This window comes from Muscardinus avellanarius (genome assembly GCF_963383645.1).
Source record: "Muscardinus avellanarius genome assembly, chromosome: 10".
Classification (NCBI taxonomy): domain Eukaryota; kingdom Metazoa; phylum Chordata; class Mammalia; order Rodentia; family Gliridae; genus Muscardinus; species Muscardinus avellanarius.
The window spans coordinates 72,090,550-72,113,060 of NC_137796.1; the positions used below are offsets into that span (position 1 = coordinate 72,090,550).

At 58.0% G+C, this 22,511-nt stretch overlaps 1 protein-coding gene across 2 annotated transcripts in view; it reads right to left on the reverse strand.

Annotated features, from left to right (window-relative positions):
• Positions 1–338: 338 nt before the first annotated feature.
• The window catches only part of TTYH3 (tweety family member 3), a gene marked incomplete at both ends in the record, with an annotated part of 28,809 nt that continues 6,636 nt past the window's right edge, over positions 339–22,511 (reverse strand). The window contains 13 exons of one of the 2 annotated variants that reach the window (XM_080702484.1): positions 339–413; positions 3,250–3,325; positions 3,412–3,585; positions 5,321–5,457; positions 5,695–5,787; positions 8,211–8,303; positions 8,890–8,945; positions 10,670–10,745; positions 11,019–11,091; positions 12,274–12,369; positions 12,866–13,086; positions 13,211–13,322; positions 13,390–13,559. In XM_080702484.1, the coding sequence (XP_080558610.1) occupies positions 339–413; positions 3,250–3,325; positions 3,412–3,585; positions 5,321–5,457; positions 5,695–5,787; positions 8,211–8,303; positions 8,890–8,945; positions 10,670–10,745; positions 11,019–11,091; positions 12,274–12,369; positions 12,866–13,086; positions 13,211–13,322; positions 13,390–13,559 (1,452 nt within the window). Of the gene's footprint in view, positions 414–1,986; positions 2,068–3,249; positions 3,326–3,411; positions 3,586–5,320; positions 5,458–5,694; positions 5,788–8,210; positions 8,304–8,889; positions 8,946–10,669; positions 10,746–11,018; positions 11,092–12,273; positions 12,370–12,865; positions 13,087–13,210; positions 13,323–13,389; positions 13,560–22,511 lie in introns of those variants that run through there. The other variant, XM_080702483.1, reaches the window with a different exon arrangement.

Consider the following 22,511-nt stretch of genomic DNA (forward strand, 5'->3'; position numbering starts at 1 on the left):
AGGGACAGAAGCCCTGGCACAGAGCAGGGCTTGTGAACCCTAGAGGGCCGAGCTGCGGTGTGGGGCGGGTGACCGGGCAGAGCCAGGGTGTTGCTGGCAGTGCTGTCCAGGTGTATGACCCGAGATGGGGGTGTGGGCCCAAAGGCCTTACTTCTCCACCTGGCCCAGAGCTGTGCCCCCTGTGGGGAAGGGAGAGGAGGGCCGAGAGCCTGCAGAGCGCCCAGCTGGCCTGGCCTGGCATGCGAGGGTCCGGTGGAGGCCACGGGTGGAAGCAGCGGTACTGGCACGGGAGGGGCGGGGCAGTTGGCACAGGGGACAGGTGGCTGCCGGTGCGCAGTCTAGTGCCCGCTGCCGCTGGAGTCGGGGCGCGGCTGGCTTGTGGCGAGGTATTTGGCTCTCATGCTGGAGGTGTACTGGAGGAGAGAGGGAGGGAGGGAGGGATGGTCAGCAGGCCCCTGGGCAGGGCCGGGGGCCAACAGCATCCTCAGCGCAGTCTTCGGCTGCCGAGCCAGAGCCAGCCCTTGGGAGGCAGAATGAGCCGGCACAGTGTACAGCTGGGGACACAGGCAGCTGGCCCAGGGCCTGGAACAAGGACTGGGCGCAGAGGAGGAAGGCAGCGGCCACCAAAGGGCCCAAAGCGTTGACCTCTACTCCCCAGGCTCGGATCAAGGGGACCAAACCCCTCTTCCTATTAGAGGATCACAGTCCACCCCCCAGAGAACACTGCTGGGATTTTTTTTGGCATCTGGTTAGGCAGAGCCCTACCACCCCTAAGAAGTGAAGCAACCCACATGCCCAGAATCCAAACGCCACACACAGGCTACCTGCCAGGCCAGGCCTCTGCCTCAGGGTAGGTCCTCCCAGCCAGGCCACAGGCCACAGCTGGCGAAACCCCCCAGGATTAGGAGGCCCCAGCCCCTCCTGGCCGTCCGCCTCCAGGGCTGCTCTGCCCCATCACCCCCAGGGAAGAATGGACCCCAGGCCGAAGCAATGCTGCCTCCCGCTCGGGGAAGGGCCAGCTGTGGCTTCCTCCTTGTGTCAGGGATGAGGTGGCTACAGGAGGGAGCCATACCACCCCACTCAGCAGATGGCCCACAAGCCCAGCCACCGCACCCTGCAGGAACACGAAGGCCCTGAGTACTGCGTGTGTGCGCTCTGTGTTCACATGAGGAACACATGCAAACGGGGCATGTGCTGTGGCCAGGCGTGTGCAAAGGCCCGTGGCAGGGAACGACCAAGGCTATGCCGAAGGTGGCCGGGGAAAGCAGGCCTGGCAGGCCGCCTAGCCTACTCAAAGTGGCTCCTGTGACCCAGGACCCCGGACAATCGCCATGGCTCCCAGATGCACAGGGACACCGCTCCCTAGGCCCCAAGAGCCCTCCTGGGACACCTAGAAGGTCGCAAGTAGCATGGGGACATGGAGCAGGAGGAGGAGGGGCTCCAGGAGCCGTGGCATTCATTCCATGAGCATGCAGCAGAGGACAGATGGTGGGATGGATGGTGGACAGCGACCCAGACCCCGGGAGGAGCCCGAGCAGGCACCACGTTGCTACCCGGGACAGCAGGGGAAGCTGCGTGCTCGAGCGCCTGCACGTGCCTGTGCGCACTGGCTGTCAGGCAGGGCGGCCTGGTGACTGCACACCCAGGGGCCCAGCTCTGCTCCTAAGCCCTGGTACATACAGGGGCTGGGTGGGTGGCTCCCTCACTGGGAGGGACAAGAGGGGGCCAGAGTCCCCAAAGGCTGGGTGGCTAGGCACAGGGGAAGGGGAGGCCTGGATGGGGCTCACTGCTACACTGAGCCAGGCAGGGCCAGGGCCCTCATTCAAGGTCTGTGCTGGGCTGGGCTGCCCACAGCTGGCCCTGGAGCAGCGGAGCCCGAGGCTGGCACTGGGGAGGGCACAGTGAGAAGGGAGGCAGGAGGTGCAGGCGGGCGGCCGTGCGGGGCAGGGGACGGGTGGGTCAGTACCTGTCGCTCTGAGGGCACAGCTACCACAGCGTTCGGGCACTGTCCATGGGCTTAAACTGCCAGCCCGTGTGGCTGCCAGAGTCCAGGGCAGCCAGATAGCGCTAGGAGGGCCCAGGGTGGGAGGGGTGCAGGAGAGAAAGAGAGAGAGGGGGCGTCCTCAACGCCAGGTGCGGCTGGCCTGGAGCAGGCGGTGGGGCCGGAGGGGCCGAGGATGAGGGCAGTTGAGTGTGACTCCGGCCTGCGGCCGGGCCTCCCAGGCCTGCCCTGCTGGGGCCAACATGACGACGGCACTGCCATGCAGGTGAGTGTTTCTGAGCAAGAGGGCCTCCAGCCTCTTGGGGCCTGTCCTCACAGCCTAGCCCCTCCAGGAGCTCCATGGCCCCTATAGCCTCTCTACCAGCTCCTTTTTTTTTTTGTTTAGGGGTGGGTGCTGGAATTTTCTCTGTGTGTGTGTGTGGTACTGGGGATGGAACCGGGGCATTCTACCTCTGAGCTACACCCCTGGTCCTATTTTTTAGTCTTCTTTATTTTTTGAAACAGGGTCTCACTGAGTTGCGGAGGGCCTCACTTAAGTAGCTGAGGCTGTCCACAAATTGTGGACAGCCTCCTGAATGCTGGGATTATAAGCGTGCACCACCACGTCCGGCTTGAGGTACTGGAAATTGAGCCCAGGGGCATCCTACCTCCAAGCTACATCCACAGCCCTTTTTTATTTTTGATTTTGAAAGAGGGTCTTGCTAAGTTATCGAGGCTGGCCTTGAACCTACGATCCTCTGGTCTCAGCCTCCCAAGTACTAGGATTACAGGTGTGCGCCACCATGTCCAGCCACTAGCTCCTTTTCTCTGGCACCACCTTGTCCCCTCTTATCCATGTCTTGCTCCCAAGGCCAGAGGGGACACCAGACCAGACTGGAATGGCCAGCAGCTGGGCCCAGGGTGGATGCTCAGAAAAAGAAGGAAGACCAGGAAGCGAGGCTAAGCCCTGGGAAGCTCAGCCGGGGTCCAGGAGGCCCAGGTGGACAGTGGGAGGGCCCAGGGCAGCAGAGCGTAAAGAAGTGTTGGGCGTCATATCCTCTACCTTCCTCTCTTACCCACAACAAGGCCAAGAGCTGCCCACTGACCCCGAGGTGCCTCATGGCCAGCAAGAGCTGGAGGCCACCCAGCCTCACCCACGGGGGAAGGCCCTGGTGGGGGAGGGCTGCCAGCCGACCCTGGAGCCCATGCTGCCCGGAGAGTCACAGAGCGCACCACAGCAGAGGTCACCCCCCTTCCCTGAGACTTACTGAGGGCGGCGGGGACTCGCGCCCAATGAGGGGGGTGTTCTCACAGCGTGGGTTCTGGAAGTTGGCATTCTGGCTCCTGTGGGTGGGGAGAGAAGCTGTGAATGAGCTCTGGTCACCAGAGTCCCAGCTCTGGGACACGCAGACCCCGTGCCCTCGACTCACATGTACTCGGTGACCGGGGCGTTGCTGACGGTGTGGGCCGCAGCCGGGATGCTGGTCTCGCTGCCGTAGCTGCTGCCGCAGCTGTACAAGCTGGGCATGTGCACGCGGTAGAGGCTGTCGTGTGCCTGCTGTGGCCCGGGGGCAGCCTCCTCCTCCTCGTACTCATCAGGGCCTCTGCAGGGACAGACACCATCACAGGCTCAGGCCGGCAGGAGGGGACCCACCGCAAGGCCTGGTTTCCAATCCTGGCCGGGCCCACAAGGGTGAAGCGGGCCGGTCCCTGGGCTCCAAGCCTGCTTTGTCCTCTGAGGTTGAGTGCTCTGAGTGTCCTGTATTGAAGTCTACACAGACTACGCTGGCTGCCTGCTTAGGAAAAGAAGGGTGCGGACCCGCTGGCGAGAAGAGATGGGTGCCTGGGGTCAGGTGCCCTCTTGGTCTGCAGGGCTCATCCACGGCCTTGGGGCCTGAGCTGATCTTTGCCCTGCTACCCTCTGGCTTCCTGTTCCCCTCTCCACATGGGTGGCTGCAGGATGAGGCTAGGAAGCTGTGTCCAGGCTGCTCCCACACCTGTCTGAGCCGCATGGGAGGCAGGGCTGGATGGCTAGGTGGTGACCGTGGGAGCTGCCAGCTGAGTGGAGGCCACCAGCTACGCCCAGGATGGGACCTCACACGTCCTCTTACAGCTCCCCTCACTGTGAGGGACACTGAGGTCCAAGGTGGTGAAGCAGCTTGCCTGCAGCCATCCATTAAGGAAGGGCACAGTCAGGATCTGAATTCAGCCATGTGCTTCCAGGGTTGGGTTTCTCAGCCATTCTTCTATAGCTGCCATCTTTATTGCCAGAGCCACCATCACCACAACTACCATCACCACCATCATGACCACCATTCTCAGGACCACAACCACAACCATCCCCATTACAACTACCACCATTATCATAACCACCATCACCACCGTCACCATCACCACCATCATGCCCACTGCCATCCTCATCACTACCACTGTCACCATCAACACCCTCCTCACCACAACCATCCTCATCACCATCACAACTACCACCACCATTCTTGTCACCACCACCACCACCACCACCACCACCACCATCATACCATCACCCTCAGCATCACCATAACTACCATCACCATTATCATCACTACTATCACACCACCACCATCACCTTCATCACCATCACAATCACCAGCACCACCACCACCTCCATACATCTCAGTTACTACTGCCATCACCGCCTCTATCGCATCAGCAGCATCACCATCACAAGGGAAAAAAGCATCACAGAAATCCAGGCAGAGGGAAGAAATCTGAACTGAGCTACGTGTGGTCCAAGCTGGGCCACCGAGCAGCTCCAACAGCCCCCAGGGGCAGGGAGGCAGAAGGTCTGGAGGTGGAACTGACATAGGCCTCCGCAAGGGAAGGACCCTGGTAACCTAACCCTCACCCATCCCAGTACTAACTTGAGGAGACAGGCGACCCCCACTTTGAAAAGAAGGCCACAGGAGCTCTGTGGGAGCTGGCTCTCATCCTGCCACCCAAAAGAAGGCCGTAACCACGTGGACTACCAAGTCCACCCGGCCGGCCTCTCCACCCACAGCTCCGCACACCTGCACCCAGGGGGCACGGACGAGACATTCCGAGGCCGGCCTTCAGGGTGTGGGGCACAGAGGCCCCAGTGCTCCCCAGCTGCCTGCTCTGGACTCTCCAGGACGGGCTCATCTAGGCTGCTTTTCCTCTTGTAAAATGAGGATGCTCACCTGGGAGCCCGAGGCCTCAGGGATGCGAGTTATGGGAGGAGGAGACAGCTGCCCCTCACCTCTGGGGCCTGGGAGCTGGGGGTCCAGAAGGGCCTTGTGCCGGGTGGCCTGGGCTGAGCTCCAGGACCTCCTGAGCCCTCACCTCTTCTGCTGCCAGGTGTGAGGAACGCTGCAGACGACAGAGCTGAACATGAGGGCCGTGACGAATGAGAAGAGGGCCAGGTAGATGAGACCCTCGACGCCGTCATAGCAGAAGCCCGTCAGCGCCTGCACGTAGTCCTGAGCCAGCAAGACCAGAGACGGGGAGAAAGTCAGGGACCGGCAGTGTGATGGGAACACGCTGGGCTCAAAGCCTGGCCGCGGGGGCCACAGGCCCCGACACCAGGCTGGACTGAGGACCAGTGCCTGTGGATGAGTCCTCTTCGCCCAGGGACCCCGACACTTCCCAGCAGTGCCTCACTGCCACCCCCTCCCCCCCCCAGCTGCCTTCCTCCGCTCCGGAGGCCACCACCTCACCAGGTGCAGGCTGCGGCAGTCCACCAGGGCGGTGAGGTGCTGCAGGTTCACCTCCGTGCCGTTCAGCACCTCCTGGACGCGAAGCAGGGGGTCCTGAGGGCACGTACAATTCAAGGTCAACACCGTGCCTGGGAGGCAGGGCCTAGGCCAGCCATGTCCCCTCCTGGACCCCACAGGTCTCCCTCCTCCCCATGACCTGACACTGAGCCACTCCCTAGGCTGCAGGCCCCGGGGACCCCAGGACTTCTGAAACGGTAAGCCTGGAGTCTGTGCCTTGGACGAGACACAGGGACCCACAGATGCCCGTTCGGTGTGGGTATCACTGTGAAAACAGGCAGGTCTCGCCTTCCTGTCACAGGAGAAACTGTGGAGGCACCATGTGTCACTGGTGGGGCCTGGTTCTGCTTTTAGGAGTCTTACTTTTTATTTATTTATACACACTGGGGATTAAATCTAGGGGCATTGTGCCACTGAGCTACACCCTCAGCCCTTTCTATTTTTTATTTTGAAACAGTGTCTCACTAAGTGGTTGCTGAGGGTGTTGCTAAGTTGCCCGAGCTGGCTTCAAACCTGAAACCCTCCTGGTCCTAGCCTCCCAAGTACCGGGATTACAGGTGTGCACCACTGTATCTGGCTCTAACACGTTTTTTGAGGACTTTCTATGGCCCCAACGTGGGTTTCAAAAAAATAAAAAGGACTGCTATCGGCTGAACTGGGAGCCCTCGACTTCACATGCTGAAACCCAAAGTATGGCTTCATATGGAACTTCAACGAGGTGATTAAGGGAAAATGAGGTCGCTGAGGTGGGCCACCACCAATATGCCTGGTGTGTCCTTATAAGAAGAGACTGACTGACACCCTCTGAGGAACAACCCTGTGAGTTGGCAGGAGGAGGTGGCTTCTGTAAGCCACAGAGTAGTGGAGCCACCCTGCCTGCACCGCGCGCGACCTTGGAATGCCCCAGCCCAGCTTCGCCTCCCCACCCACTCAACAGCAAAACACCAAAAGGGAGCTCTGTCACAGAAATATAGAAGCAAAGGAAACAACATCTTATGTGTACATTGTCCTTTCTTGTTTTTTTTTTTTTTTTTTTTTTTTTTTTTTGTGGTGCTGGTGATTGAACCCAAAGGCATTCCACTATACCCCTAGCCCTATTTCATTTTTTTTTTTTGGACACAGGGTCTCACTAAGTAGAGGCCCTGAGGCTGGCTGAATCTGTGATCCACCTGTCTCAGCCTCCCAAGTGCAGGGATTATGGGTGTGTGCCACCACACCCAGCTTGCTTTGTTTTTCTAGCTTGTGAAGTTTCTTAGAGCAGGGCCTGTGGCTCCCACTGGAGCCGGAGAACCTACAAGACAACAGCCTCACTCCCGTCCCTGAGCCTTGGGGACCAGGACTCCCACAGGCCACCCGAACTCCTCCCAGGAGATCTGGGGTTTTGTCAGGGGTTTATATACTGTAAAGCACAGACGTTCAGGGACTAGGATGCTGCGGGGAAGCAACAATCCCCTCAGGCTCTAGGACGCTACCCAGCACCGGGCCTTACTTTCTTCCTTCATCTGTTGGTACTCTCCCAGCACCCCAGCTCCCACCCTTTGAGGTACTGGGGATTGGACCAAATGTATTATATCTCTGAGCTACATACATCCCCCAAACTTTTTTATTTTAAAACAGGCTCCCCATAAATTACTGGATGCTTGCCTTGAACCTATGATTCTCCTGTCTCAGCCCCCCAAATACTGGAATTACAGGCATGTGCCACCATGCCTAGCTCCCCTCACCACCTTTCTGAGATGCTGGAGATGAAATCTAAGGGCCTCATATATACTATGCAGGCACTCTACCACTGCGCTACATCCCCAGCTCCCTATTTTTTTTTTTTTTTTTGTAGTACCAGCGTTTGAACCCGGGGGCATTCTACCTCTGAGCTATATCCCCTGCCCTATTTTTTATTTTTTATTTTGAAACGGTCTCAGTAAGTTGTGGAGGGCCTCACTAAATAGCTGAGGCTGTCCATGAACCCACAATCTCCCCGTCTCAGCCTCCCAAGTACTGGGATTACAAGTGTCACCATGCCCAGTACTCTATTTTTTTTTTGGGGGGGGTGTACTAGGGATGGAACCAAGGGACAGTGTACCTCTGAGCTACACTTCCAGCCCTGTTTTTTTTTTTTTTAGCCTTTATTTTTTTTGAAACCGGGTCTCACTGAGTTGCAAAGGGCCTCACTAAGTAGCTGAGGTTGTCCGTGAACTGTGATCCCTTGGTCTCTGCTCCCGAATGATGCTGGGGATTACAAGTGTGCGCCACCACGTGCAGCTTACCCTATTTCTTTTAACACAGTTTGCATTACTTTTAAAGAACAAAACTGTTTTTAAAAATCTCCCAAAAGTTCCTGGGGAAAAGGAACCAAGGCGGGGGGGCAGGAGGGTAAGAGAAAAGAAGGCTCTACAGGAAAAGGGGGGACAGGGCCTCCCAGGTTTCTGTCAGGGGTGCCTCCCCCACTCGGAGCCCCTCACCTTGGTGGCTGGTTGCTCCTGCGGGATGCTCTTCAGGAGCTCAGCCACGACATCCTGCATCTCCACCAGCGCTTTGTGGCTGCCAGACAGCTTCTGCTCCACAGAGAGGGGCCATTCCAGTGGCCTGTGGCCTGCCTCCCCTCCAAGCCCCCATGCCCAGGACAGCCCCCAAGGTTCCACTCTATAGGCTTCAGGGTATCCCTCCCTCTCCCAGCGGACCAACCACCAGGGACACACAGGCTCCAAGGTGGTGACAGGAACCCTGCACCTGCTCCAGAGAGCAGAGATGCTCCAGCAGGGCACCCTCAATGCACAGTCCTTGAGACCCACGGGGTTAAGCCATCCAGGTACAATGACAGGCGGCGGATAAAGGGTTTGACCCTCTAGTGCTGCCAATCCCTTCAAATTCCACCTCCGGGACACATAGACAGGTGACATTCTACAGAGGGGCTCCAAGCTCCTCCCACACCTACCTAGAGGTGAGCAGTCAGCTTTGCCTCTGCCCTTCAGGGGTTGCCAAGGGCAACCCGAGGACTAAAAGGAGTCCCAAGGCATCAGGGTGGCAACTGCAGGGCAGTGAGGGATGCCAACTGTCCCCCAGCTACCTCCACACAGCCTGCTTGGCCTCCCTGCACCCTGTGCCCGGCCTTGGCCTCCCAGGACCAGCCCAGGATCTCACCTGCTGGAAAGGGTTGGTGGCGCGGGGCGAGCAAGCCAGGTAGTACTGCAGGATGTCTGCAGAGAGAAAGGTAGGCTGAGAAGAGTCATCTCTGCGCTGTGACCGTGTGCAAAGTACGCATATATGTGCATGTGTCTGTATGCATGCACGGATCTTCAGCATGCATCTGCATGTGTCTGTGCCTGCGAATACACCTGTGCAAGCACATGCACACTCTATGTGAGTGTTCCAAGTCAGTGCATGTGCGTGCACTGCTTGTGTGTGGATGCAGCATGTGCCTGAGGATGGGGAGGGGTGAGGGGATTGGGGGTGGAGGACTGTCTAAGGGCAGCAGTCCTGGCAGCATGCATAAGCTTGCCCTGGAGTTGCAACAGTGGGTGGGTGGGGCCTCTCTGCACCAGGACCTACGCTCAGCTCTGGGGTCTGCACGCAACTGAGCCTCCAGGAGCCCAGGGCTCGCCAGACCAGGGCGCAGGCCCCTCAGTCCCTTTACATATCCAGGGAATTGGGATGCCCTGTCAGCCCTGCCTTTCAAAAACACCCCTGTTTCTGTCTGGGGTCCCACCTGCTCAAGCCACTGCTGTCTCCTGCCTACTAGAGCTCCCCATCCTCTCCAGACCCTCCCATCATCCCAGCAACCTGAAGGTGGGTGTGAGTGTGGGGGGGTGCTGGGGATAGAACCCAGTATTCTCTACCTCTATATTATCCCCCCATCCCTATTTACTTTTGTATTACTTTGAAACATGGTCTTGGTAAGTTACTGATGCTGGCCCTGAATCTGAAACACTCCTTTCTCGGCCTCTGGAGTGCTGAGATTACAGGTATGGACTGGCTTTGAAAAAGCTTTTTATGTGTGTGTGGTGCTAGAGATGGAATCCTGGGCATTCTACTTCCGAGCTACACCCCCAGCCCTATTTTATTCTTTTATTTTGAAAGAGGGTCTCACTAAGTAGCTGAGGCTGGCCATGAACTTGTGATCCGCCTGTCTCAACCTCCTAAGTACTGGGATTACAAGTGTGTGCCAGGACACCTGGCTTGAACCACCTTCTTCTTTTTTTTTTTTTTTTTTTTTTTTACGGTACTAAGGATTGGACTCGGGCACTCTACCTCTACCTCCAAGCTGTATCTCCAGCCCCATTTTTTATTCCTTATTTTGAAACTGGATGCCACTGAGTTGTGGAGGGCCTCACTAAGTAAATGAGGCCGGCCACACATGTGATCCTCCTGTCTCAGTCTCCCAAGTACTGGGAGGATAGTGGAGCCCAAAGCAGGCACGATCATGCCCAGCCTGGGTTTTTTTGGTACTAGGGACTGAACAACTTTTTTTTTAAGTACTGGAGATGAACCCAAGAGCACACTACCTCTGGGCTACACCAGCCCTATCTTATTTTTATTTGGAAACAGGGTGTTGCTATTTTGCTGAGTCTCACTACATTGCTGAGGCTGTTCTTGAACCTACAATCCTCCCGTCTCAGCTTCCTAAGTACTGGGATTGCACGCATGTGCCACCATGTCTGGCTGTTGGCTCAACTTTAATGCCACCTGTCTGGCAGGCCTTCCCTTCCCTGAGCGCCCACTCTGAAGCAGCCCTGTGTTACTGCCAGCCCCATCCTCGCCAGCCACACACCACCTCCTCTCTGTGGGCTCCCTAGTGTACTGTCTGGGACCTGCTTCCCCAAGACCAAGGCCCACGAGTGCGAGGTGCCTGGGCCCTGTTGGCCTCGCTTTCCATTCAGCCCACCCTGGGGACCAGCTTCCAAGTCAGTGGCTGCAGACTCACCCCCACTCAGCACCGAGTGCTCCTCCACCATCTTGGTCACGTAGGTGTCAGGGTCCACGCAAAAGTCACTGGAGCCCTTGGGTAGGTGTAGGCAAGGAGGAGGGGTGACCAAGCTGGACCTCAAGGGAGAGCTGCGTCCCGCCCTGGGCTCCCAGGGGGCAGAAGCTGACCTCAAGGTCTGCTTTCAGTTCAGAAAGGTGCAGTGTGAACGTGGAGGCAGGGACATGCTGTGAGTCCTTGGGCAGGACCCAGGAACCAGGGCAAGATGGGAGGGAGGGGAGAAGAGGGTGGCTCCCCTCTGCTCCCCCACACCTAGGCCCAGAAGCCAGGGATTGCTGGTACAACTCACCACAGACACGGCCAGCTCCACGCCCAGCGAACCCCAGCTGATGACCAAGGCCAGGACCCCCAACAGGCAGACCCTTGGGACAGAGAGAGCTAGTTAGCAGCCCCCAGGCTGGGGTCAGGTACCATGCTGCCTGCTAGGCTATAGGCTGGAGGGCCTGGTCCTAGAGTCCAGCCAGGGATCTGGCCCTCATAGGGGCTGTGGCTCCCTGCTGAGGAACCACCCAGAGGAGTTGGCCCAGGCCCAAGATCTGGCTTGGCTAGAAGACCAGGGGGCTCCTGGGCTTGTCCTCTCTGCCCCCCAGCCCTCTCCCTAGGGCCCTGCCCTCAGCAGACAATAGTCTCTGCTTTCACACTGACTCTGGGGCTTGCTAGCCACACAACAGTTCGAGGGCTCTCACCCCCCTCCCCAGGCATGGACCCCTTCAACATGGGCAGGGCTCTTACCCATGTGGCTGGTCCCTCCCCTGTGGCCCCTCCTGGCCAGTGGCCCAAGTCATAGAGGCCTCCCGGCCCCAACACCACAGGCCTACATGCTGGCTACTAAGTGTCCTTGAGTGTCCAAGCTCCCTCATTCCCTTGGGCCTCTGCTCTAATAGCCCCTCCTGGGGGGCTTCCTAGGTGCCCACTGCAGGCAGCCTGGCCACCTGCTCTGGCTTTTCTTTCCTCCAGAGCAGACACTGAACATTTTATTCACTCGTCCCTCCAAGGCCTGCGAGGGCCATCGGCAGGGCTGGAGTGTTCTCTGGTTCTCCCAGCGCCAGGTCCACATGGGAGCCAGGATGTGGCTGTGCAGTTGTTCAGGGAGGGATGGTGCCTGCACCTCACAAACACCCTCTTTCAGGGGAGGAGGTTCGGCACTGATGGGCCACTTGCCCAATGCTAGCCTGCTGAGTGGCAGGGCCAGGTGGGAACCTAGACTCGCTCTACATCCAAGGACAGAGGAGTGGAGGCAGACACTGTACTCCCCAGCCCCCCGCTCCTGATCTGGTATCCCCCAGCACTTGAGGACCTGGTTTCTGGGCTACAGGCACCTTCTGCTGTGCAGACTCTCCTGGGGAGGGGCACAACAGACAACCAAGACTGAGCTGGGGGAGGTGGCCCACGACACTGGCCACAGGTCTCAGGTGTCAGAGCAGGCCCCCCCCGAAGCTACTTCAGGCAGGCCGATGGTGGGGTCCTGTGGCTGATGGGGAGATCGCGCCTTGAGGCCTCACAATGCCCCTCTACCCACAGGCCCACCTCCCACCCAGACTCACCCAACTAGGATGCCCTTGGAGCTGCGGATGAGGCCCACCAGCACTAGGAGGCAGATGATGACATCGAGCAGCAGCAGGCCCAGGTAGCCCAGCCACCTGCAGGCACACGGGAGTAAGGGCCAGGCACCGCGGGCAGGACTGGGGAGGAGGGACAGGAGGCCCAGCAGAGAGGCCAACAACGTGCTACCCAGGAGGGTACCACGGGCCAGGCAGTCCTGGAGTATGGGGGCTGGGGTCGTTTTCTGTTTTTTGTTCTTGTTTTTGTACTGGGGATGAGACCTGGAGATACTCTACCTCCAAGCTATACTCCCAATCCTTTTTTTAAATTTTGAAACAGGTATCACTAAGTTGTAAAGGCTGGCCTTGAACCTGTGATCTTCCTGTGATCCCAAGCACTGGGATGACAGGTGGGCACTGCCAGGCCAGCTGAGGATGATTCTTAAAAAGAAAATGCCTGCTTGGGGGATCCCCGCCATTCCCAGTGACCCCCAGGTGCTCTGGCCCCACCATAAGGTTACTAGGTGCTGAGAACAAATGCCCAGGATAAAGGAGTGGGGCCACGGTTAGCCCAGGAGAGAGGACCTGGCCGCACCTGTACCAGTCGTAGAGATCCACCTGCTCTGCCAGTACCTCCAGCGACACACCCGGGTTCCTCCAAAATGGGATGGCAGCAGTGTAGCCCACTAGTGTCTCCAGTAGGCCCTGCAGCCGTTGGACAGCCCGCAGGGGCTCTGGCCGTCCAGACAGCTGCCGCTCCAGACTCTGCAGGCTGGGCTCTGCCGTGCGATTCAGGGCGGTTGCCGTGTCCCACACCTGCCACCAGGACCCGCAGGAGCTGAGACTAGGCACCGATACCCAGCTGCCTGCACGCAGGCAGCCGCGGACACCGGTCCAAAGCAGGCTCAGCCTCCCCAGCCCCCGCTCCGTGCCCACTTACGCGATCCTGGACTCCAGCTACAGTGCGATTGGCATGGCGGAGCGAGTAGGTGGCCCGATGGATGCCGTCGCTGGTCTCCCCGTTGCCGTAGAACCCCACAGCGATGCCCGCACTGGAGAGGGAGGGGCCGTGAGTGCCCGGCTGCAGCCCCCGCCCCCCGCCCCGCCCCGCCGGCTCACCTGCACACCAGCGTGGCGATGATGACGCACCAGGCTGTGCAACAGTAGTTGGTGTCCAGGTGCTCATCTCTCTTGCGCCGCCGGCAGCACAGCCAGAAGGAGTAGAAGAGCAGGAAGAGGAGGTCCAGGGCGAGGCAGGCCAGGGCAGTGGCCCCCAGCAGCAGCAGCGCCTGCGGGTGGGGAAGCCGCTGGAGTGTGTCCCCAAGACCCACATCCCCAACAGCAAGGGCCCCCCCGACTAGACAGCCTCCTATTTAATCCTCCCTCACCCAGCGGGGTAGAGAGTGGGACAGAGGCTCCCAACCCTCAAATAACGCTCTGTGGTCACTGGGGACCCAAGACTTGCCACACTGCAGCACCACATAAGGACTTGACCTCCAGGCCAGGAGGGGCCACGGTGGGGGACGCCCCAGGCTCCCGTGCCCTCTGCAAGGCCATGCAGTGCCCTACCAAGCACCGTGCAGCCCTACAGGGACCTGTCACCTTACCCGCTCCAATCTAGAGCAGGTGTCAAACTAAGCCAGGAAAAGAGGTGCTGGGTGGGGTGTAGCAGGAGAATCTGGGGACAAAGAGGGACCCGGCAGGCTGATAGGACTGCTGGTCATGTGGCTAAGGAGGCCTCTGGATCTCCCCAGCCTTTTTTCTGTTTTTTAGAATGGTGATAAGTTGGGGTGTGGTGGAACACGCTTGTAATGCCAGCATTTGGGAGGCTGAAACAGGAGAACTGCAGTTCGAGGCCAGCCTTAGCTACTTAGTGAGGCCCTCTGCAACTCAGTGAGCCTCTGTTTCAAAATAAATAAAAATAGGGCTGGGGGGTGTATCTCAGAGGTAGAAAGCCCTTGGGTTCCATCCCCAGTACCCCAAAATAAAAAACATAAGTAAAATGGTGACAGTCTCCCCGAAGAGGTAGGCACAATGTGCGCTAAAGTCCTGGCAGGTGTGGGGTCAGGCACAGAGGAGGGCCCTGGGAGGGGCTGCCAGCACTGCCCTTCCCTGACCACCAGCCTGAGATTGCTCCTGGGACAGAGCATAGAAGGCCCACGCCCCTCCCAGGCCTGTAACTCTGCCCCTCGGTCCTGGGAGGAACAGTTGGAGGTGCAGTCGCTGTCCCCCTTAACCATGAAGCTTCCTGTGCTCTTGCACAAGAAATGGGGACCCATCAATGCTGAAGTCTTAGGGACTGTCTGGAAAATGGAGACCTAAGCTCTGCCTTGCTGACAATATAGTCTTTTCTTTTTCTTTTGGTACTAGAGATTGAACCTAAGGGCATTCTGCCTCCCCGCTATACCCTCAGCCCTTTTTACTTTTTATTTTGAAGCAATGTCTCCCTAAGTTTGCTAAGGCTGGCCTTGAACCTATGATCCTCCTACATACTGGGATTCCAAGTGTGCATCACCACACCCCACTCAGTAAGTCTTTAAGGGGCACACACTGTAGAGGCATCACCAGGGCGCTCGGCTGTAGGGGCCCCTCGCCTGGTGCTCTCCGAGGAGCTGCATTTGGGCCTGGGACTAGGCACTGTCTGGTGGGGTTGCACCATGCAGATGAGATGGGCTGGCTCTCCACACAGCAGTCACCCACCAGGGCTGCCCCGAGACACCCCCTACATCACACCTGGCTCTGCCGGGCCAGGTCTGACAGCTCTGCCTGGTGCCATGTTCCTGGGCCTTCATAGGAAGTGGTCTTACCTCGTACAACAGCCACCTGCCCTGCACACCTGGAGGGAGGGTAAAGGGCAAGCCTGGGGCTGTCACCGTGGAGCAGATCCAGCCCCTTCTCCCCTGGGCACTGTGCTCCTCAGCTTGCCTGGCTAAGTGCTTTCACCAGTAGAGAAGTAGAGAAAGGCCTAGGCCCAGAAGCCCCTGCACTCAAACAGTGTTGCTTATCGGGAACACAGCTGAACCTCAGCAGGCTTCCTGTGCTAGGGCATGTGGTGGCTGATGCCAGGCTGCACCTCCCGTAGGACTAAGAATACAGAGGCTCTAGCCGGGCATGGTGGTGCACACTTGTAATCCCAGAGACAGGAGGATGGCAGGTTTAGCTACTTAGTGAAGGAAGCCCTTTGCAGCTTAGCGAGACCCTGTTTTAAAATAAAGGAGAACTACCGGGCGTGGTGGCGCACGTTTGTAATCCCCGCGCGTGGGAGGCAGACAGGAGGATCGTGCAGGTTCGAAGCCAGCCACACGCGCTGGCTTAGGAGACCCTGTTTCCAAATAAAAATTTTAAAAAATGTAAAAAATAGGTCTGGGAGTATAGCCCGGAGGTAGAAGGGCTTCCAGGAACCTCAGTACCACACACACACACACACACACACACAAAAAAAAAGGATAAAAAATAGGGCGGGGGATGTAGCCCAGAGGTAGAATGCCCCTGGGTTCCATTCCCAGTACCTCAAAAAACAAAACAAAACAAAAAACAGAGTCTCATGTGCTGACTCAGGGAGGTATCCACTAAGGAGTATTAATGCCAGGAGCCACACCAGTGGGGCTCCCTGTGGGGTGACCACCAGGTACCCTTAGCTGCCCCGCTATTACTGCTGCAGTGGTACATCTTCTGCTAGGCTTTGAATTTGGAAGGCCTCCAGAAAGCTTGATGCTAGGCAATGCAGCTAGCTGTGGTGGCAGGGCAGGGCTGGAGGAGGTGAGTCTCTGGGAGCGTTCTATCTGTCCCTGGCTACTTAGGGTCTCTCTCGACTTCCAGCTGCTGTAAACCGAGAGAGCTTTCCCCAGCCACACCACTGTGATGTTTCTGCCTAAGGCTGACCACAGACTCAAACCCTGAAACTCAGCCCAAGTAAGCCTTTCCTCCTCCAGGTGGATCCTGTCAGGAACTTCGGTTACAGAAATGAAAGAGCTAATGAAAACTGCCTCCGCTTCCCCATATCTACTCTTGTTGGCAACTGCGGTCTCTCAGAGGCCTGATCCTGGGGAGCTGTTGAAATGGAAGGCCCCCTTGCCTGGCCCTGCTGGGATGGAGGCCCAGCTCTGGAGGGCACCAGGACTGCTCATCAACAGCCCTGGCACCCAGCAGGCTGTCTCCCAGGAGATGGTTGCCAGGCAATAGGAGGATGGAGCTCCCTGCCCTCCCAGAACTAGCTGGCCCCACACCTGGAGGCAGGCCTTTCTACCCAACACCTGGCCAGGGAGGCACAGACCAGGGCCTGTGAATCTACAGACATCAAGGACTGAGAACCAAACCTCTCATTTGGAGGCTGGGTGCGGAGGCTCATGGGAAGGCTGGGGTTCCACCAGGAGGCTGCAGCCAGAGCCCTCTCCTCGCACTGTCCTGGGCCCCTGGCTGCCCCTCAAGAGGCAATCTGGGCATTGTAGGGTGCCGGAGGCAGGTACCTTCCTACTTCAGAGACCCATGCCCCTGGACTGGCAGGCTGGGCAAGGAGGGGACAGGCCCAGGGGCTTGGCACCAGAGCCACCTCATCAGCCCAGGGCTCCCTCGAGACCCAGGGCGCTCGCTTACGTCAGAGGGGCCTCCAAAGCCCAGGAGGCCTAGGATCACAAAGGGAAGCAGACACAGGCCAGGCAGCAGCAGGGGCCTCCTGGGGGCAACCAAGCACCTGCCAAAGGGCCAGTGGCCAGCCACAAGCAGCCTCATCTTAACCACCCTGTACCCTAGCACCACCCCCACCTGCCCAACACCAGGGCCTGCACACAGTGTGTACTGGGGTGCTTCAACAGCAGCGTCCAGGTTCCCTGGATCTACCCTCATCTGAATGCAGCCGGGCATGGACCGGAGGTGCCTACCCTACCAGCTGCTGATCACAGGCCCTGAGGGTTAAGGGCAGAAGACGCCTACGAGGACAGCTGACCACTCTCTGGGAGGCCACAGCTCCCAAAGACCCAAGCCCAAGGGTGGTGACTGTACTCACAACAAGGCCATTCTGGGGTGCCCCTTGGTCTGGAAGCCATGTCAGCCGGTCCCATCTCTGTTATGAGCTGGTCACAGAGGCCTCCTGGGACCTGGCTGACATGGCCCTCGCTCCCCTGCACCCCTGCTCACTGAGGGACACAACTCTGGAGTGGCCGTCTGAGCTCCGTCCTCCACTTGGAACACAGGCCCTCCTCAGGAGAGCCCCCTCCCAGAGGGAGCCAGAGATCTGGGAGATAAACATGCAGCAGTAGAAAGTAAACAGGCGCCCATGCTTGGCTCCGGCAGCGACCTGCTCCAGCCCGTCCACCTACTGCTCAGACAGTCGCAGATACATCAAAGCCCTCGCAGGCCTGCATCACCTCCTCGCTGGCGCCAGGACCACACATCCCATTTGCCAGATGAGAAAACAGGCACAGATAAGCATCACGGCCAATCAGGGACTGCGGTGAGGCGAGCCCATCCCTGATGGCGCTGCCGTGGCACCGAGCAGCTGGGTGGGGGGGGCCGCGGGTGCTGCTCATTTATGAGATGCCGCTGGGTGCCAGGCACACGCAGGGACCTGGCAGACACACTGCAGGTCTACTAAGGAGCCTGCTGGAATAGAAGACCCATGGAAAAACTGAAAGAGCTGGATATGGTGGCACACGCCTGATATCCCAGTACATGGGAGGCTGACAGGATTGCAGGTTCAAGGTCAGCCTCAGCAACTTAGTGAGACCCTCAGCAACCTAGCAAAGCCCTGTTTCAAAATATAAATAAATGTAGCTCCAAAGTAGAACTGGGTTCCCCAGTGCTATTTAAAAATAAAAAATCCCTGCCGGGCGTGGTGGCACACGCTTGTAATCCCCACGGTTGGGAGGCGGAGACAGGAGGATCGCGCAGGTTCAAAGCCAGCTGCGCGCGCTGGCTTAGGAGACCCTGTTTCCAAATTTAAAAAAAATGTAAAAATAGGTATGGGAGTGTAGCCTGGAGGTAGAAGGGCTTCCAGGAACCCCAGTACCACCCCAAAAAATAAAAATAAAAATAAAAATTAAATAAATAAATAAATAAATAAATAAATCCCTGAAAGAATGGACCAAGGGAAAGCAAATTGGGTAGCAGATGCTTTAAATAGAGCTGGGGTTGGTGGAAATGAAGACAGAAACACTTTCTGGGTCCCTGTGAGGAAGAATGAGCTGGTGGGAATAAAGGCTTGCACCTGCACAGGGAGCCCTCAGGAAACACTGGCTGCTCCTGGGGGGAGGAGGTTGCTGCTTCAAGGGCAGCTCTGTGTCCATGTGAGCTGAGGACAGAGGGTACCCATGCCACTCACAAGGTGTGAGCACACATCCACACCCACATGCAAGTGCCCGGGACCCACGTTGACACATGTGCTTGTGTTCACACTTACACAGGTATATTCAGGTATGGCCCTGTGAGCCCCAGGCTCTGAGGCTGGTGGGGAGGGGTGTGTCCCCAAGTCCCTGAGCATTGATCAGACACAAAAAGCCATCAAGATGGCATGCACGAAGCCATAGTCCAGGAAGGGTGGGACTAGGGCAGGAAGAATGCTCTGCAAACTCCCTTACAATGAGAATGTGGCCTGGGGCCACAGTACTTGGAGGCTGAGATAGGAGAATCACAGGTTTGAAGCTATCCTCAGCGACTTAGTGAGATTCTAGTTTCAAAATAAATAAAAGGGCTGGGGGTATAGCTTAGAGATTGAATGCCCCTTGGTTCAATCCCTAGTGCCAAAAAAAGAAAGAGAGGGAGGGAGGAAGAAGCCTGGGGCTCAGAGGAGTTGTTCAAAGACCCTGACTCGTTCTGACCCTGGGGAAAGGAATAGCTAGACGGGTGGCCCTCAGGAGGGCAGGGGTCCACACCTGGCAACCTTTCCTCTTCTCATCCCAGTCTGGCCCTACTCCAGGAAGTCTACGTAATTATAAGGACAGGGACCCCATTTCTGCCCTCTGAGTCCTGGGGTCTGCCTACATCCCCAGCAGGTGCTAAGGAAGGCAATGCTGAGCTTACCAACCATGCAGGGGTGGGGAAAGACAGCCTGTCTCTCTGAGCCATCTTTAGAATTCTCTTTGCGGGAGGGGACACGGGACTGAACCATGGGCATTCCACCTCTGAGCTACACCTCCACGCTCCTTATTTTGGAACAGGGTCTTGCTAAGTTGCTTAGGCTGGCCTTGATCCTCCTGTCTCAACCTCCCATGTGCTGGTGTGTGCCACGGTGCCCACTTCCTTCTTTAGGTTTAATCCCAGGTCACCATGCAGTGTCTGCACACAGTATGTACTCAGGACACTAAAGCCAAGCCCCTCGAGCTCCAAGAGGCTGGGGGCAGGTCACAGCACCTCCATTCAGCTTCACTAGCAGAAGAGACGCCACTCTCCCCAGTTTATACCAGAAACAGGACAGCTGGGGCCCCGGGGCCCAGTGCAGCTTGTCCTTGTCTGGATGTGTGTGACACTGGACGTCGGGTATTCCAGCAGCCAGGCAGCTGCCTGAGCCAGCCTGTTGGGGAGAGCACCGTAGCCAGCATGACCTCTGCCTGCCTCTGATGCCGGGTTCCCAGAGGGAAGGTGATCCTGGGGCACCAGGCCAATGGCATTCAGTGGTGGCCTAGCGGCCGCTGCCCACAAACCCATTCAGAACAAGAATGGGAAACGTCTGATCAGCATCTGGGCTCTGACCACATGGAATTTTCCGTCCGTGGTGGAATGATGTAAGGGCTCAGTCAGGCGAGGCAGATGCTCAGCCCTGTCCTGGGCCTCCCGCCACAGTGCGGGCTAGAGGAACCGCACTGGGCTCTGCAATGAGGACAGAGGGGGCTCAACCATGCAGAGGAGGCTGCAGCTGATCCAGCCACCTAGGGGCTCTGCCATCCCCTCTCCAAATCCGGGGCTCCTGCTCCTCCTCTGCCCTGGACCACCTCATCCTTCTCAGAGTCCTGCCCAAATGCCAATGGGCTGTGGCCACCAAGCATGCTGTCCCTGCCCTGTATCCAGACTGCCCCACTGCCCTGTGGCACCCCAGAATGCCCAGCCACCCTGGAAACATCCAAGGGCCAGAAAGCACAGGGTCTGAAGTCTCACACCATCCCAAGTCAGACGGGCCAGTTCTAGGCCTGTCAGTGGACCCAACAAGCCCTGGGTTCCAGCAAGTCCTCCCAGCCCTATCCTGGCAGGGCACCCTGGGGGCAGAGATGAGGAGAGTGGGGGGGGCAGAGCTCTGCCCAGAGTTTTCTGGCCCCCAGACCCAAGCATATGCTGCCCCTGGGTCTGGAACCTGGTCCTCCTTAGAGAACTCCCCCTATGCCTGAACACTCAGCCCAGGCCACCTCCTCTGGTATGTCCCAGAACATCAGAGACTGGAGTCCAAATCCTGCTTTCTGGCCTGTCCTCCCCAAACCCTGGCCAACACTGCCCTGAGAGGAGAATGCTCAGCACACTGCCAAATCCTTAGAAAAAAGCCGGGTAGTGGGAGGCCCACAGCACAGGCAAGGACCAGAGCGCAGCCGGCAGGCAGGACCAGGTGGATGGTGCAGCTCCCCAAAGCCTCTGGCTTGAGTCTGCTGAAAGCCCTTCCTGGATAGGGCACCTGTTAGCCACGCAGCACGCACACATCCTCGCACACATGCAAGGCCGGGCCTGGCACCAGCACGGGTCATGAGACCACGGGGCAAGTCACACCTCTGGCCACCTGGATGCGCAGCTCAAGGTGGGCGTCCTTGCAGCTCTGGGTCCCACCTGGGTGGAAGCGCCTGGGCACAGCAGCTTAGAGGGAGCGTGGTGCACACTGAGTTAGCACACTTGCCTCCCCGGAGTGGGGATGGGGCCCTCGGAGCCACACCTGCCTCCCCAGAACGGGAGGGGACCCAGGGGGTCCTGTCCTCCTCCCTGGAATGCCTTAGCCCAGGGCAGACTGAGGAACCCAGCCTCATGGTATCATTGCTCTGTAATAGGCCTTGAGCTGGTGCTGGGGTGGACTCCTGCTGGGTCAACAGTGCAGACCTGGGAGTCAGAAGGAAGATCGGGGGGGGGGGGGGGCTGCCTAAACTGCCTTCGCAGGATGGCCCAGTACCTTGAGAGAGGACGAGCTCAAAGACAGCCCTGTGAGCCGGGCGTGGGGACGTAAATCTGTAACCCCCATACTGGGAGGCTGAGACTGGAGGATCATAGGTTCAAGGCCAGCCTGCTGAGGCTTAGCAAGCCCCTCAGCAACTTGGTGAGACCCTGTTTCAAAATAAAAAATAAATGCCAGGTGTGATGCCATACGCTTATAATCCCAGTACTTGGGAAGCTGAGACAGGAGAAATGCAGGTTCACAACGAGCCTCAGCAACCTTGTGAGGCCTTCTGTACCTGAGAGCCTGCGTAACAACAACAACAACAACAAAAGCCAGGCATGGTGGTGCATGCCTGTAATCCCCGCACTTGGGAGGCTGAGACCTGAGGATCGGGAAGGTTCGAAGCCAGCCTCAGCTACTTAGTGAGGCTCTCAGCAACTTAGTGAGACCGTTTCCAAATAAAAGTAAGTCTGGGAGTATAGCCTGAAAGTAGAAGGCCCCTGGGTTTCATCCCCAGTAACTAACACACACACACACACACACACACACACACACACACACACACACACACGTCTGGTAAGGTAGCTCAGAGGTAGAATGCCCCTGGGTTAAATCTTGAGCACTGCAGAAAAATAAAAAAGGGCTCCTGTGGATAGGGTGGGGGCACAAACAGAGGGGGGAAGAGAGGGGAAGGACGGTGAGACCTCTCTGAACATGGGGAGTTTCCCATGGCAGCCCTGACACTGCCAGAAAAGACAAGGTTTGGAGTATCTCAGGGACTGCCCAAGGGGCTCTGGCCCCCAACACCATCTAGGAGCCCAGGTGCTCCAGGTTAGGGTAAGGGAAGGGAGGGGCCACCAGGGTCAGGCCCATGCTTGGAGAATCCACAGCTGGCTGAGCATGTACAAGCCACTTCCGCAGCCCTCGGTGTGTCCCACCTCAGTGGTCCCATCTCCCCTGCCAGCCTGGGCCTGAGCACCCACTGTGTGCCAACTTCCCACCTTTGCTCAAGGGTACCCAGGTCACCCTGGTGGGGCTGGCTTGTGCTATGCAGACCAGGCGCCTGAGGTTGGAGAGGAAGCCAGTTTTATCCTCAAGTGGGAAGCCAGGGTCCACAGGCTCCAGAGAGGCCTTCCCTGTCCTGGCCGGGATGTGTGAGCTCGGGGCTGGCTGCGTGGCGTAG